Consider the following 12987-nt stretch of genomic DNA (forward strand, 5'->3'; position numbering starts at 1 on the left):
CAGGCTCAGTAGTTGTGGCTCGCGGGCTCTACAGTGCAGGCTCAGTAGTTGCGGTGCACGGGATTAGTTGCTCCGTGGTATGTGGGATCTTCCCGGACCAGGGCTCAAACCCATGTCCCTTGTATTGGCAGGCAGATTCTTAACCACTGAGCCACCAGGGAAGCCTCTACATTCTTGATTTACTAAGAGTTTTCATCATAAGTAAGTGTTAAACCTCATCAGCTGTTTTTCTGCATTGATTATGGTAATCATATTTTTTTTTGCTTATTGTGGTGAAATATGGTGGTAGATTTTCTGATATTGAAACAGCTTTGCATTACTGGGATAAACTATACTTGATAATGATATATTTTTAATACTTATTTGATTTGATTTGCTAATGTTTATATACAGTTTTTATAGCTACATTTATGAGTTAAACAGGCCTGTTAATTTTTTCTTGGGTGGTCCTTATCTGGTTTGGGAATGTAGAGTACTTATAAAATGAGCTGGGTAGCTTTCGCTCTTTTTCTACTTTTCTGAATAATTGGAATAAGATAGAAATTGACTATTCCTTGAAATTTTGGTTTCTTTGAAAATTCAGTAGAACCTCCTGTAAAGCCATCTGAGCCACCAGTCTTTGGGGAGGGAAGTTTTTGATCATCATTTCAATTTTCTTAATAATTGTTGGACATTTCAAATGGTTTTGTAACTTTCCATTTCATCTAGATTTTGTTAACTTACTCGTGAGTAGGTCTTTATAACATTCATTTTTACCCAGTTATTCCCCTGCCATGTTCATTTTCTCTCCCTTTTTTGGATCAGTCTTGGCAGAGTTTAATCTTATTAATCTCTGCAGATAGCAGTTTGGGTTCTGTTGATACTCTGTGCTGTTTGTTTTCTTGGAGATTCTATGTCACTGAAACTTGCCTTTAACGCTGTGACATCCTTTTTCCTGTTCCCAAGTTTGTTCTGTTCCTTACTCTCCCACTTCTCCCATTGGAGGCTAGCTCATCTCCTGGTAGTTTTAACTGTTAGTGTTTCCAGATAAGTGTATTTAAAGCTGTTTCAGCTCTGTCCTACAAATTCTGAGATTCAATTCTAAATATTTTTTAATTCACTATTTGATTTCCTGTATAACTCAAGGATCATTCAGTAATACATTAGTCAGTTTCAAGGCAGAAGAAATTTGGGGGAATTTAGATGTTGATTTCTAATTTTATTGTATTTTATTTGGAATGAACTGAGACTTGTTCTGTGACCTGATATGTGGTCTGATTCTGTGTGTGGACTGTGTTTGGCCAAAAAAAAAAAAAAAGTATTATCTGCCTATTAGTTTAGACGTCTCTGTGTCTAATAACTCAAGGTAATTAATTCCATTGACTAAGTCTTTGCCATCTCTGTGTGGGTTTGTGATCAACAGAGGTGATTAAAACCTTCACCTACCTGTTTTGGATTATCTATTTTGCTCTGCAGCTCTGTCAGATGTCATTTGATATGTTTTGAAGTTGTCCCTTCACCAGAACACAGAGTTCTTCTTTGCCCCTTATGACACTTTGTGCCTAATTCTATTTTTTGTTTTGTTTTGTTTTCAATTTTTATGTTTGTTTTCTTTTGGCCTCACCACACGGCTTGGGACATCTTAGTTCCTCAACCAGGGATCAATCAAACCCAGGCCCCCAGCAGTGGAAGCACAGAGTCCTAACCACTGGACACTAGACTGCCAGGGAATTCCCTGTCTTTTGTTTTAAATGGGTCTCTTATACAACATCTTGTTGGATCTTGTTGTTTTTTTTTAATATAAATTTATTTATTTATTTATTTTTGGCTGCGTTGGGTCTTCGTTGCTGCACACGGGCTTTCTCTAGTTGCGGTGAGCAGGGGCTACTCTTCGTTGTGGTGTGCGGGCTTCTCATTGTGGTGGCTTCTCTTGTTGCGGAGCACGGTCTCTAGGCGCACAGGCTTCAGTAGTTGTGGCACGTGGGCTCAGTAGTTATGGCTCGCAGGCTTTAGAAGGCAGGCTCAGTAGTTGTGGCGCACGGGTTTGGTTGCTCCGCGGCATGTGGGATCTTCCCGGAGCAGGGATCAAGCCTGTGTCCCCTGCATTGGCAGGCGGATTCTTAAGCACTGTGCCACCAGGGAAGTCCTGTTTGTTTTTTTTAATCCAATTTGAGAATTTTTTTCTTCGTTGTTGAGCTTAACTCATTTATGTTTATTTAGTTCTTATCATTGGGCTTAATTCTACATATTATTTACTTCCCATTTATTTACTTTCTGTTTCTTTTTTCTACATTCCTGCCTTTCATTGGAGAAATCAAGTTTTCTGCTGCTGCGCTGTAAGTTACAAATTCTACTTTTACCCTAGGGTAATTTCACTCACTCACACCATGTTCACGCAGCCCTACTGATTTCTCACACTTGTTACCACTTTCCTGTTCCCCCACCATAGGCACGTTCTTTACCCACTCCCCTCCTCCCCATGACCGGCTGCCCCACCCCATCACAGCCACAGTGTCTGGAATTCTCATTTTGGGTTGTTGTGGGTCTGCATGGGTTTGATTTCTCTGTTTCTAACGTCTCTGGCAGCTTCTTCGGGATTTGCTTTTCTCCTTCTGTAAGCACTCCTCCCAAGAGTATTCTCAGTGTGGATCCTTATATTGAACCAGAATTTGTATCCCACTTGTCTGAGAACCCCTCGTGCCTGCATCCCTGTAGGGATTTAAAGTTTGTGTCTGACAGATTCTGTCCTCCATCAACATCCTGTAAGAATGCTGTTCAGTCCTCAAGTAAGCATAATAACAATGTAACTAATCCTGGGAAATGAGGGATTTGTTTTTTAACTTGGGAAAGAGAGTAAAAGATTTCCTGGGCTTTGCACGTGTGGCTCTCGTGGCCAGGTTTCTTGTGATTCGAAGGTTCAGCCCTGAGTGATTTTGGCATCATTACACATGCTACTCCGTTTATATTTTAGTGTAAAATAGAGAGCCAGTTACAATCCTGAACTACAGATGTCACACACAAGTGAGCAGGAAATCTCGTAGCGTAAAATTCTGTTGTTTAGCTCTCCATAGACCCTACTACAAACATGTGGGTTTCGGGGTTCACTCTACGACCAGGGCTGAGCCTCCCTGGTCCACATGGGGACTGAGGGAACTCTGCAGATGGGCAGAAAAGCCCAGCCATCTACAGAAGGGGCTCCCAATTCATGGGGTGGGACGTGGGTCAGGCGTTCAGAGCTGCACGGGCACCCTCCTCCTGGCAGTGCCCAAGGGAGGCCTGACAGAGGGGCAAGAGCTGCATTCTTGCTTCCAGCCCAGCGGCTGCAGGTTGACGGTCCTGGACTTTTGCTCTCGGCCCAGCTGTACCACCTCTGTGTCAGGACGGGGGTCCCGCAGCCCCCGTGTAGGGGCCGGGCGTGAGGCAGGTGTGTGCCCCGGAAGCTTCGCCTGGAGCCAGGCCTGGCACCGTGGAGGCACTCGGCAAATGCCACACTTCTGCTCACACGGCCAGTCGTTCCGGCAGCCCAGGCCCCTGGAGAGGCCTCCTGGCCTCTTTGCCAGCCTCAGGCCTCCCACTTGGGCTGAAATCAGACAGGGAGCAGCAGAGAAGCTGTGGGGAGCTACCAGACACGCAGTAGGTCTGCGCAGAGCTCACTCCCGCTGGCCGCCTGCCCTGCAGGGCACGACTATCACTGGCCTCTCCTCCTGAAGGGGGTGGGGGGTGGTGTTTGCGGGGGTGGGGACCCAAAGCAGCCCACAGGGTCCTCAGGCTCATCGCCTGGAGCCTGGTCCGGACTCACGGGGCCTGGAACAAGGCAGGCAGCCAGTGTGCCTGTGGCTAATTGGTGGCCCTCCCAAGGGGGCACGTTTTTGTGGAAGAGGAGAGCGTTGCCTCACTCACAGCTGTCCCCCCTCCAAGAAGGAGCAGAGGGCAGCCCTTCGAGGCGTGTGGGCTGCCGGTCCGCACCCTGGCTGGGTGCAGAGGTGGGCAGCCCCTCCACATGAGGATCTCCAGTGGTGCTTGGGTGCCCTGCCTGGCCTACCTGGGGGCAGAGCCCCCACAGGTCCCTTTCAAAGTGTACCTTTCATGAATATCATCTTGTTTATCAGGTTTTCAGGCTTTGATCTCTGGAAAGAAGGCAGATCAGAATCTACCCCACCCCATGTGCTCATCTGTGCCCTCCCTGATGTCCCCACACATGCCTTACAGAGGACACAGGCTCTCTGGGTGCAGCCTGGGCACTCGGCTCCCACCCCTGCCAGGCAGCCCCGCCAGCCCTCTTCCCTCCAAAGGAGGGACCCAGCCAGGCTTGTTGGCCCAGCCTCTGCTTTCTGCCACCTGACCCCAGCCCCCACTGCCCTGACCTCTGTCCTGGTGCCATTTCCTCCTTGCCCACGCCTGCACCCATGCGCCTGGTGCCTGCCCACCTGACCTGGCCTCTGCCAGCCCCTCTCCTCTGGGGAGCTGGGGCTCAGACAGGCCCCGAAAAGGGGTAGAGTCACCATGGAGGCGGTGCCGGCTCTCCTCACGTCCTCTGCCACAGGGTATTTCTGCTAAGTCCCCTGCCCAAGTCCTGGCACCCTGCGGCCCGGCAGCCCTTCCCAAAGCCCAAGATGGAAACCACACTGGGCCACACTGAGGGGCGCTAGCAGACAGTCCTGGATGAGCCCAGAACCAGGGAGGAGGTACCCCCAACATGATGGTAAGCAGGAGCGGTTAGGGGTTAGTGTCAGGCCTTAACTTCAGGAAGGGAGGGGGAGGAGTAGTGATGCTGCTCTGTTAACCAGGTTGCTCGGGGCAGCGTCCCCAGCCCAAGGCTGGGGGTGGCTGCAGGACCCTGAAGGATCTGGCGTTTCCTGCCTGCCCCTCCTCCACCCTGCTGAGTAGAGTTGGGCCTGGGAGTGTCCTCCCAGAGCCCCTGCACCAGGGGCCAGCAGCAGCTCCCGGCAGGGCAGGGCTGCTCGGGGTCCAGGTCATGCCCGCCATCCACACCCATCATACACGGAAGGCTTGGGGCTCTATCCCAACAGTGGTGGGAAGCCTTGGAAGGATTTGGGGGTGGGGAGTGTAACAGAATCTAACTTTTAACCACTGATCCACAAGGAGGCCCAGGGTGAGGCTGAGGAGACCTGGGGGTGTGATTCCCCCAATTTGAGAAATGTTGAACTTTGGGGCTTAAGGGGCTCCCAGGGAAGCAAGAGAGAGGTCTCGACAGAAACGAGGGGCCGCCGGCACGCAGAGGTGGTCACCCAGAGAGGAGAGGGAAGGACTGGCTAGGGCAGCTGAGGCTGAAGTGAGCCTGAGGAGGCCTCGTCCCCTGTGGCCAAGGCCACAACTGGTACCTGCGTCTAGAGCAGCCACCCAGCTCCAGTGAAGGCTCTGGAGAGCCACGGCAGACATGGCTCCATATCCCCTTTCTCAGGAGTGCAGCTGAGTCCCCAGCCCTTCCAACTGCCCTTACAGGCCTGGCAGGCGTGCTCAGGGTCACCGTGAAAGCAGGCAGCCTAGAAGCCAACTCAGAAGGGGGCTGGCCAGCAGCTCCGAGCCTCCAGAGAGCTGTGCTCAAAGAGCCAGCCCTAGGAGGCCCTGAGACAGGAGACTAGCCCATTTCCCCCGGGGCGCTGGTCCACAAGAACTTCCAGGCTCAAGGTCATTACAGGTGCCAGGAAGGTTGTGGGGAAGGCCACCCACCGTAAGTGCAGGCCCACACCCCCCTTGGCACTGTCAGCCCCTGCAGGGCCCCCCGTCCTGCTCCCGGGTTCATACTGGGAGGTCTTCGGCATCTCACTGAACCTTCCTGACAGCTGGAGCTGGACCAGCAGCCCATGAGAGGCAAGTGCTGTGCCCCCAGATTTCCCTGAAGCCTGATCAGAACCAGTGCAGAAAGACAACAGAGCAGGTCAGGCAAGGGAGAGCAGGCAGAGAGCACAGTGGGAGCCTCGCTTCCACACACCAGCTCCTGGTCCGAGTGAGGGCGCAGATTAACCAAGCGGAGACCACGGCTCGGGCACAGGGAGTGTCCTGAGGAGAGCAGGCCTGAGGTGTCCAGCTTCGTGCCTGAGCCAGGACTGCCCTGCCCCGGGAGCCTGTCCTGGAGGAGCCAGTCACCCCCTCAGGGTGACACTGCGAGGAGAGGGACAAAAACCAGAGCCTGCAAGGCCGCCTGTGCCATCCTCCCAGCCTCGGCTCAGAGGCCCTGCCCGCAGGCAGATAGGTGGGTCTGCCTGGCCTGTGCTCCCAGCACACAGTGGAACCACCTGCCTGGCATCTGGCTGAACTGGCAGACAGCTCCTGACAGCCAGGCACAGGGAGCTTGGCCTCCCAAGCAAAGGTCTTGGGGCCTGGGCTGGCCCTTCTCCCTCCACCTCACTTTCTCCAGGAGCCTCCAGGTGGAGACTCTGGGATGGACTCAGGTCATGCCCACAGAACCCCTGAAGGGGCCGCTCCCTCGAGTTATAGGGAAGGACCCCCAGCATCACAGCGGTCAGGGTCCTGACCCTGCCCCTCCCCAGTGGCCGCTGCATTCCAGAAGGAAACCAAGTGAGCAGCATGGAGCTGACCAGAGATCCCTGTATAAGTACTTGTAAAGGCATCTGGGGTGGGAGTGTCTCTGTGTAGAGAGGAGGAGTTCGTCTGGGGTTTAAGAACCACAGACACGGGCGCTTTCCCAGAGAAGGAGAGGCAGCCATGGCCAGTGGAAGCAGAAGGGAGCCTGGGGACGTCCAGGGACGCACATCCTCACCCCACTCCAGGACCCGGCGCACGGAGGCACTGGGCAGGAGGAGAGCAGAACTTGGCCCAGCTTTGGGGCTGAGGGCTCTGGGGAGGCCACTGGGTGTGACCCCTGGAGGCTCCGGGAAAGGAGGAATGGTTCCAGATATCTCCAGAGGCCAGAGGAGCAGAAAGATCACAAGATGAGAGAGGGGGCCAGGGCCTGGGTGCCCCTGGGAGACCCCGAGCTCATGGTGCTGGAGTCGCTGGAAGAAGCCCAGCACGCAGCCCTGCGTGTGTGCTTTCAAAGCCCAGGCCTTTCCCATCTCCCAGCTCCACACCATCACTGTTCTTTTCCTCCAGAGGCTGTGCAACTGGCCTGTCCTCGGCCTCAAGTCTTGCCCAGGTTGGTTCCTGTCATCCACCTGTACAGCACGCGGCCATGCGCTGGGCAGGCCTTCCAGACCTCTCCCCACAGCATCCCACCACCAGACCCAGGGGAGTGGGCTCGGTGACACTGGGTAGACGGTGTGCGTCACTGCAGTGTGTGTCACACGTGTGAGATGCCAGTGCCAGTTGGCCAGGCCCCTCCTGTCTTTACACCCTGGGGCAGCATTGTCTTTTATTTTATTTAATTTATTTTTTGGCCTCACCATGTGGTATGTGGGATCTTAGTTCCCAACAGGGATAGCATCTGTGCCCCCTGCAGTGGAAGCATGGAGTCTTAACCACTGGACTGCCAGGGAAGTCCCAGCATTGTCTTTTAGTGCAGACCCTCCTGGAGCTCCAGACCCCGGCCCTGCCTGCTGGGCCAGCCCAGGAAGGAGAGCCGCCCCTGAGCTTGCATCTCACAATTGCTTTTTATTTATTTTTATTTTTTATACAGTTTTTAAAGGGTTACACTCCATTTACAGTTATTACAAAATATTGTCTCTATTCCCCATGTTGTACAGTATATTCTTGTACGTCTTCTTGGTATTTTTAAAAAAGAAATACAGGGCTTCCCTGGTGGCGCAGTGGTTGAGAGTCCGCCTGCCGATGCAGGGGACATGGGTTCGTGCCCCAGTCCAGGAAGATCCCACATGCCGCGGAGCGGCTGGGCCCGTGAGCCATGGCCACTAAGCCTGCGCGTCCGGAGCCTGTGCTCCTCAATGGGAGAGGCCACAACAGTGAGAGGCCCACGTACCGCAAAAAAAAAAAAAAAAGAAAGAAATACATTCTTAGTTCTAAAAACTAGGAAAATAGAGAAGAGCTCAAAGAACTTTTTAAAAAATCACCTATGGTGTCCTAGTGCAAAGACAGTCATTGCCAATATTTTGGAAGGGCTGCCCTGGAGCATTGGCCCATACCTGTGACATGTGGTGCAGCTCCCGGGTCCTTGGCCTGTGCCTGGCCACGCGTGTTGGGGCTGCTGCGTGGTTGGAGATGCCCGGCAAGCATGGCCAGAGGGCAGGGGGTGGTTGACAGCCTGGGAAATGCCTGGGAAGTGTCGTGAGTCAACCATTAACCCTGGTACCTCCGTGGGACCTATTGCGAAATATGCACAACAGGAGATGTCATTTTCAGGCCAAATGTCCTGAGTGCCCAGTGGAGGAGCAGGCCCAGGCCCTGCAGAGCATCTGGAGAGCACGTGCCCACACAGACCTTCTTTGCGGGGACACCAGGGCCAGAACCCCCAGGAACAGCTGTTGCCCCGGCATGGGCTCCTGTGAGGAACCAGGGCAGGCATGGGGTCTCTGGTTCCTGCTGGCGAGCAGCTCGGCCACTCGCACTCAGTGAACCCACCTCTCTGTACACACCGCGTCCTGCCCCTTCCTGCCCCATGATGACGCACCCTCCTTTCTCTTTTCTCTTCACTGCTAGAGCACCCAGCACCTCCAGCAGCCTACAGCCTCCAACACCCCGAGGGGAGCTCCCTGGCGCCTTGGGCGGCCTTTGCCGTCGAAGGGATGAAGATGGAAGCCCAAGCAAGGGGCAAGCCTGCCAGACACCCCAGGGTTCATCCTTCAAAACCTAAAGGCTGCCAGCAGCCCCCCAAGATTCGTAACTACAACTCCAAGGACTGACCTCCCCGCCCCTCCTCCTCCCTCCCCCGCCCCTCCCCCTTCTTCTCATCCCCTCCTTCCTCCTCCTCCCCCTCCCCCTTCCCCTTTTCCCCCTCCTCCTCCCTTCCAATCCATCTTGGTCTCTTCCCCCTCCTCCTCCTTGGTGGCTTTATCTCCATATCAGAGGGTGTGTGTGTGTGTGTGTGTGTGTGTGTGTTTGTGTGTGTGTGTGTGCGCGCGCACGCAGTGAACTGAAGAGCAGCCCTCGTGGACCAATTGCAGAGCCCCGAATTGTTCTTTTAACTTGGGAAGGACAGTAAACGATTTCCTGGGCTTTGCATGTGTGGCTCTCATGGCCAGGTTTCTTGTGATTCGAAGGTTCGACCATGAGTGCTTTTGGCATCATTACACATGCTACTCCTGGGGCCTGGTCCGGACTCACGGGGCCTGGAACAAGACAGGCAGCCAGTGTGCTTGTGGCCAGTTGGCGGCCCTCCCGAGGGGGCACATTTCTGTGGAAGAGGAGAGCATTGCCTCACTCACAGCTGTCCCCCCGCCAAGAAGGAGCAGAGGGCAGCCCTTCGAGGCGTGTGGCCTGCCGGTCTGCACCCTGGCTGGGTGCAGAGGTGGGCAGCCCCTCCACATGAGGATCTCCAGCAATGCTTGGATGCTCAGCCTGGCCTACCTGGGGGCAGAGCCCCCACAGGTCCCTTTGAAAGTGTACCTTTCATGAATGTCATCTTGTTTATCAGGTTTTCAGGCTTTGATCTCTGTGGAATGAAGGAAGATCAAAATTTACACAGGCATATTGATGTCCTAACCACAGATGCACTGCTCATCCTGGGCGCAGTGCTTGGGGAGCTGCGGAGGCAATGGCAGGTCACTTCTGATGTGCCAGGAAGGAGCACGCTGTGAACAGCTTTGCTGCCGGGTGGCGGGGATCTCTATGCTCTGCTGTGTCTGGCATGTGGCCTTAATTAAGTGAGGTGTTGCCATATGACTTCCTTTAGATGAAAAAGTGAGGAGAGATGCCCTGTCGCTTTCCCTAGAAGCACTTCAAAGCCCATGAGTCTCCAGACCTCTGTGGTACAAACCAGGGACTCAATCCCAGCCACCCAGCCTGTAATCGTCCCATCACCTGGGCTCCTGGCAGGCTGCAGTAAGCAGAGCCCTACTGACCAGCAGGAAGTGAGCCTAGGATAGCTTAAGACAGCAAGAGTTGGGGACTTCCCTGGTGGTCTAGTGGGTAAGACTCCATGCTCCCAATGCAGGGGGCCTGGGTTCGATCCCTGGTGGGGGGACTAGATCCTGCATGCCAATCCCACACGCCACAACAAAGATCCCAAGGGCCACAACTGAGACCTGGTGCAGCCTAAATAAATAAATATTTTAAAATAAATAATAAGACGTGGTCTTTAAAAAAAAAAGACACCAAGATTTGAGGGTGTTTGTGCAGCACGGTCCAGCCACTCTTGGTCCAGGTTACCAGGTGTCTGAAAAGGTCTTAAGTAGGAAGGAAAAGAAAATCCCACAGAAAGGTTGTTCGGGACAGCAATTCAGCTGTGGGATCTCGGGGCCCTCTCTCCCCTTTTCCTGTCCTGCCCTTTATTCCAGTGTGCGAACCAGAAGCCCCCAATGATGAAGCCAAGGGGAAGAATAGAGCAGGGAGTATGGAGCTGCCCTGGGACTACCTGGGGGCCTAGGGAGCACTGTGTGTGTGTGGGGGGGGGTGGCGTGTGGCCACGTGAAGCCATGTTGTCTGGTTTGACGTGCCTGTCCATTCTGTGTTGTCCCTGAACATCCGCGGACAGTGCCACACTCCACTGACAGCCCCTGAGCTTCGGAGGGCAAGGCAAGAGGGGTTGCCAAGGAGCCAGGTGAGGAGCGCAGCAGTATTTGATTTCAAGACAATGAGGCTGCGGGGCACCAGCCCCAGGGAACTGCCAAGGCTCCATTGGCCTCACAAGGGTCTGTCTGTGGCCCCAGAAGATAGCCAGGGCGGTGCAGGGCGTGGCCACCAGTCCGGGAGGGCCGTCTTCCGGGACTCTCACTTGACCCCAAGACGGGATGTCTGTTTCTTTTTGGTCTGGAAGTTAAGGGTTTTTTGTAAATTCGGTAAACATTAGAGCAGGGGAATTACAAAGGAGGGCGCGCCGGTGAGCAGAGACGCAGAGTTCCGCCGGTGCGTGTGCGCGCCCGCGGGTGAGCAAGGCCACGTGCGCGCGCGAGTGCCTCTGCCCAGGGAGACTCCTTTGTTCAAATCACACCAAGAGGTGTCCGTACAGAGCCCGCTTGCCAGATGGCCGCGCCCCGTCCCCGCGGCCGGCTGCGAGGAGCCCCTGCCCGGCCTAGGGAGCGTCCCCCCGGTCCCCGCGCCCGCCTTGCGAATTTGGGAGGCGAGGCAGGGAGGACCAGCCGCGCTCCGTTGTGGTGACCGGCAGTAACCCCGCGCGGGGCGCCCTCGGCCGGGTCAACGACCGCGCTCGCCCGCAGCGGCCCGCGCAGCGCCGGCCCATCACCCTATCGCCTAGCAACGCCCACTCGCGCGCCGCCATTGGTCCAGCGCGCACGCCCCCGGCCCCCGATTGGCTGCGGCTGCAGATAGAGCCACGCCCCGGGCCGGCTACGCTCGTCCCGGACGCCGGCCCTTCAGTCCGTACGCCCGGGGGTTCGTCCGGCCCCCAGTGTGGCCCCAGTATAACCCCCAGGGTGACCCAAGCAAGCCCCGTCCCGTTTCCACTGCGCGCCGTGCACACGTGGCCCCAGAGGCCCCGTGGGTGGGGGCGGCCCCGGGAGGCGTGGGGCGCGGAAGGGAAGTCGTGGGGCGGGGGTGACGCTGCGCCCCGCCCCGGCGCCCCCCGAGTCCCGGGGCCCCCAAGCCGGCGCCCCCCTGGCGCGCCCCCGCGCAGAGTCCCGGCGTCCGGCGGCGGCGCGCGGCATCACCCCACTGGCGGCGGCGCGCCTGGTCCCGGGGCGCAGCCCTGACGCTCATTGGCCTGGGCGGCGCAGCCAAGCTGTCAGCCCATGTGGCGTGTCCGCGCGGGGACGGCAGCGGTTAAATAGCGCCGGAGCGGGCCTAGAGGGAGCCAGAGAGACGGAAGCGGCCCGGCCTCCCCTCCGCCGCGCGCTCCATCCTCGCTCTCCCTCCGCCGCCCACGCCACCGCCCGCGCCCGCGCCCGCGCCCAGACCAGGTACGAGCGGCCAGGCCGGGCCGGGGTCGGGAGTTGGTTGCCGGGGGCCGGAGTCCTGGGGCCGGGCAGGGGCCGCGGCGGGGGTGGTGCGGTCAGGCTCGAGGGGGCGCCGCCGGCCCGCATCTTCCGGCCTTGGGCGCGCGTCGTCCGGCGCGCCAGTGGCGAGGGGTAGCCCCGCACAGCCTGCCCAGGCCTCGGTGTCCGAGCCCCCGGTATGGATGTTCGAGCTCCACGGGGCGCCCGAGGCCGGGCGGCGAAAGGCCCTCGCGGCATGCCCCAGGCCCGGCGGGGCAGGTGGGCGGATGGCGAGGGGCGGACGCTGAGGAGCGCCGCGAACAGCCATTTTGGTCTTGGGCTGGGCCGGGCGGCTGCGGACCCTCGAGGGCCTGTATGAGCTCCCAGCCGCCCGGTGTGCGCCCAGCTCCGGCAGCCCACAAGGACCTCGTTTCAGGCCGGGCCGCCGAGCCCCTCCATCCGCAGCGTCCCCCCACCTCCGGGTGCGGGATAGCAGAGTCTCAGCCGACCGGAGGGCCTAAGAAGAAGGGAGGGTGGTGGGTGGAGGAGGCGCGGGGCCGGATGAGGACGGCTTCCCCACCACGTGGGCTCCGTTTGGAGCCCCCGAAGTTCTGGGGGAGAGCGGCTCCTGCCCCGTACAGCCTCGCGGCGGCGCATGCGAGACAGTGCGCTCTGCAGGGGTCTCCACCCCCTTGCCTAGTCCCGCCGGACTCCGCGTGAATAGCAAGTAGGGGGAGAACAGAGCGGGCGCTTTCTGGAGAAGCAGCCGCCCCGGGAGCTGGTGCCTCTGGGCCGGCAAAGGGCTCTTTATTTAGCGCTGGGGGAGGGGGCTCCCTCTCTGCCGGGACAGCAGGGTGATCAGGGCACCCAAGGAAGACGCTCTCTCCACTTGCTTGTGCTTTCCTTTGCTCAGAGAGACGCTGGAGGGCCGCTGGTTGGCGAGTCCAGCGGTCATTAGCGCCATGAGGCCCTGGAGCCTTGGTGGAAGTGTGCAGGATCAACCCTGGCCTTGCCCCCTTCCTCAGGGGCTGCACAGGAGCCCCCA

The 12987-nt window shown here is 57.1% G+C and overlaps 2 protein-coding genes across 4 annotated transcripts in view; one reads left to right on the top strand and one right to left on the bottom strand.

Moving 5' to 3' along the window:
• CCDC57 (coiled-coil domain containing 57) overlaps positions 1 to 8756 on the top strand; it is a 108607-nt gene extending 99851 nt beyond the window's left edge. For all 3 annotated transcript variants that reach the window (XM_032617562.1, XM_032617563.1, XM_032617564.1), the window contains exon 21: positions 8554 to 8756. In XM_032617562.1, the coding sequence (XP_032473453.1) occupies positions 8554 to 8756 (203 nt within the window). The remainder of the gene's footprint in view (positions 1 to 8553) is intronic.
• A 3055-nt stretch (positions 8757 to 11811) lies between these two features.
• On the bottom strand, positions 11812 to 12906 carry LOC116746206 (proline-rich proteoglycan 2-like). Its single transcript, XM_032617501.1, has 2 exons — positions 12832 to 12906; positions 11812 to 12459 (listed from the first exon to the last, which is right to left on the bottom strand). The coding sequence occupies exons 1-2, from the start codon at positions 12904 to 12906 to the stop codon at positions 11812 to 11814; spliced, it is 723 nt and encodes a 240-aa protein (XP_032473392.1).
• Positions 12907 to 12987: the final 81 nt, after the last annotated feature.

This window comes from Phocoena sinus, chromosome 20 (genome assembly GCF_008692025.1).
Source record: "Phocoena sinus isolate mPhoSin1 chromosome 20, mPhoSin1.pri, whole genome shotgun sequence".
Classification (NCBI taxonomy): Eukaryota; Metazoa; Chordata; class Mammalia; order Artiodactyla; family Phocoenidae; genus Phocoena; species Phocoena sinus.

What these genes read in the sequence shown, in the direction of transcription:
- LOC116746206 (XM_032617501.1), bottom strand. Translation starts at nt 12,906, where the DNA reads ATGGCGCTAATGACCGCTGGACTCGCCAACCAGCGGCCCTCCAGCGTC. An exon ending in GCAAAGGAAAGCACAAGCAA is followed by an intron (nt 12,460 to 12,831) that starts GTGGAGAGAGCG and finishes CCTTCTTCTTAG; the next exon opens with GCCCTCCGGTCGGCTGAGAC.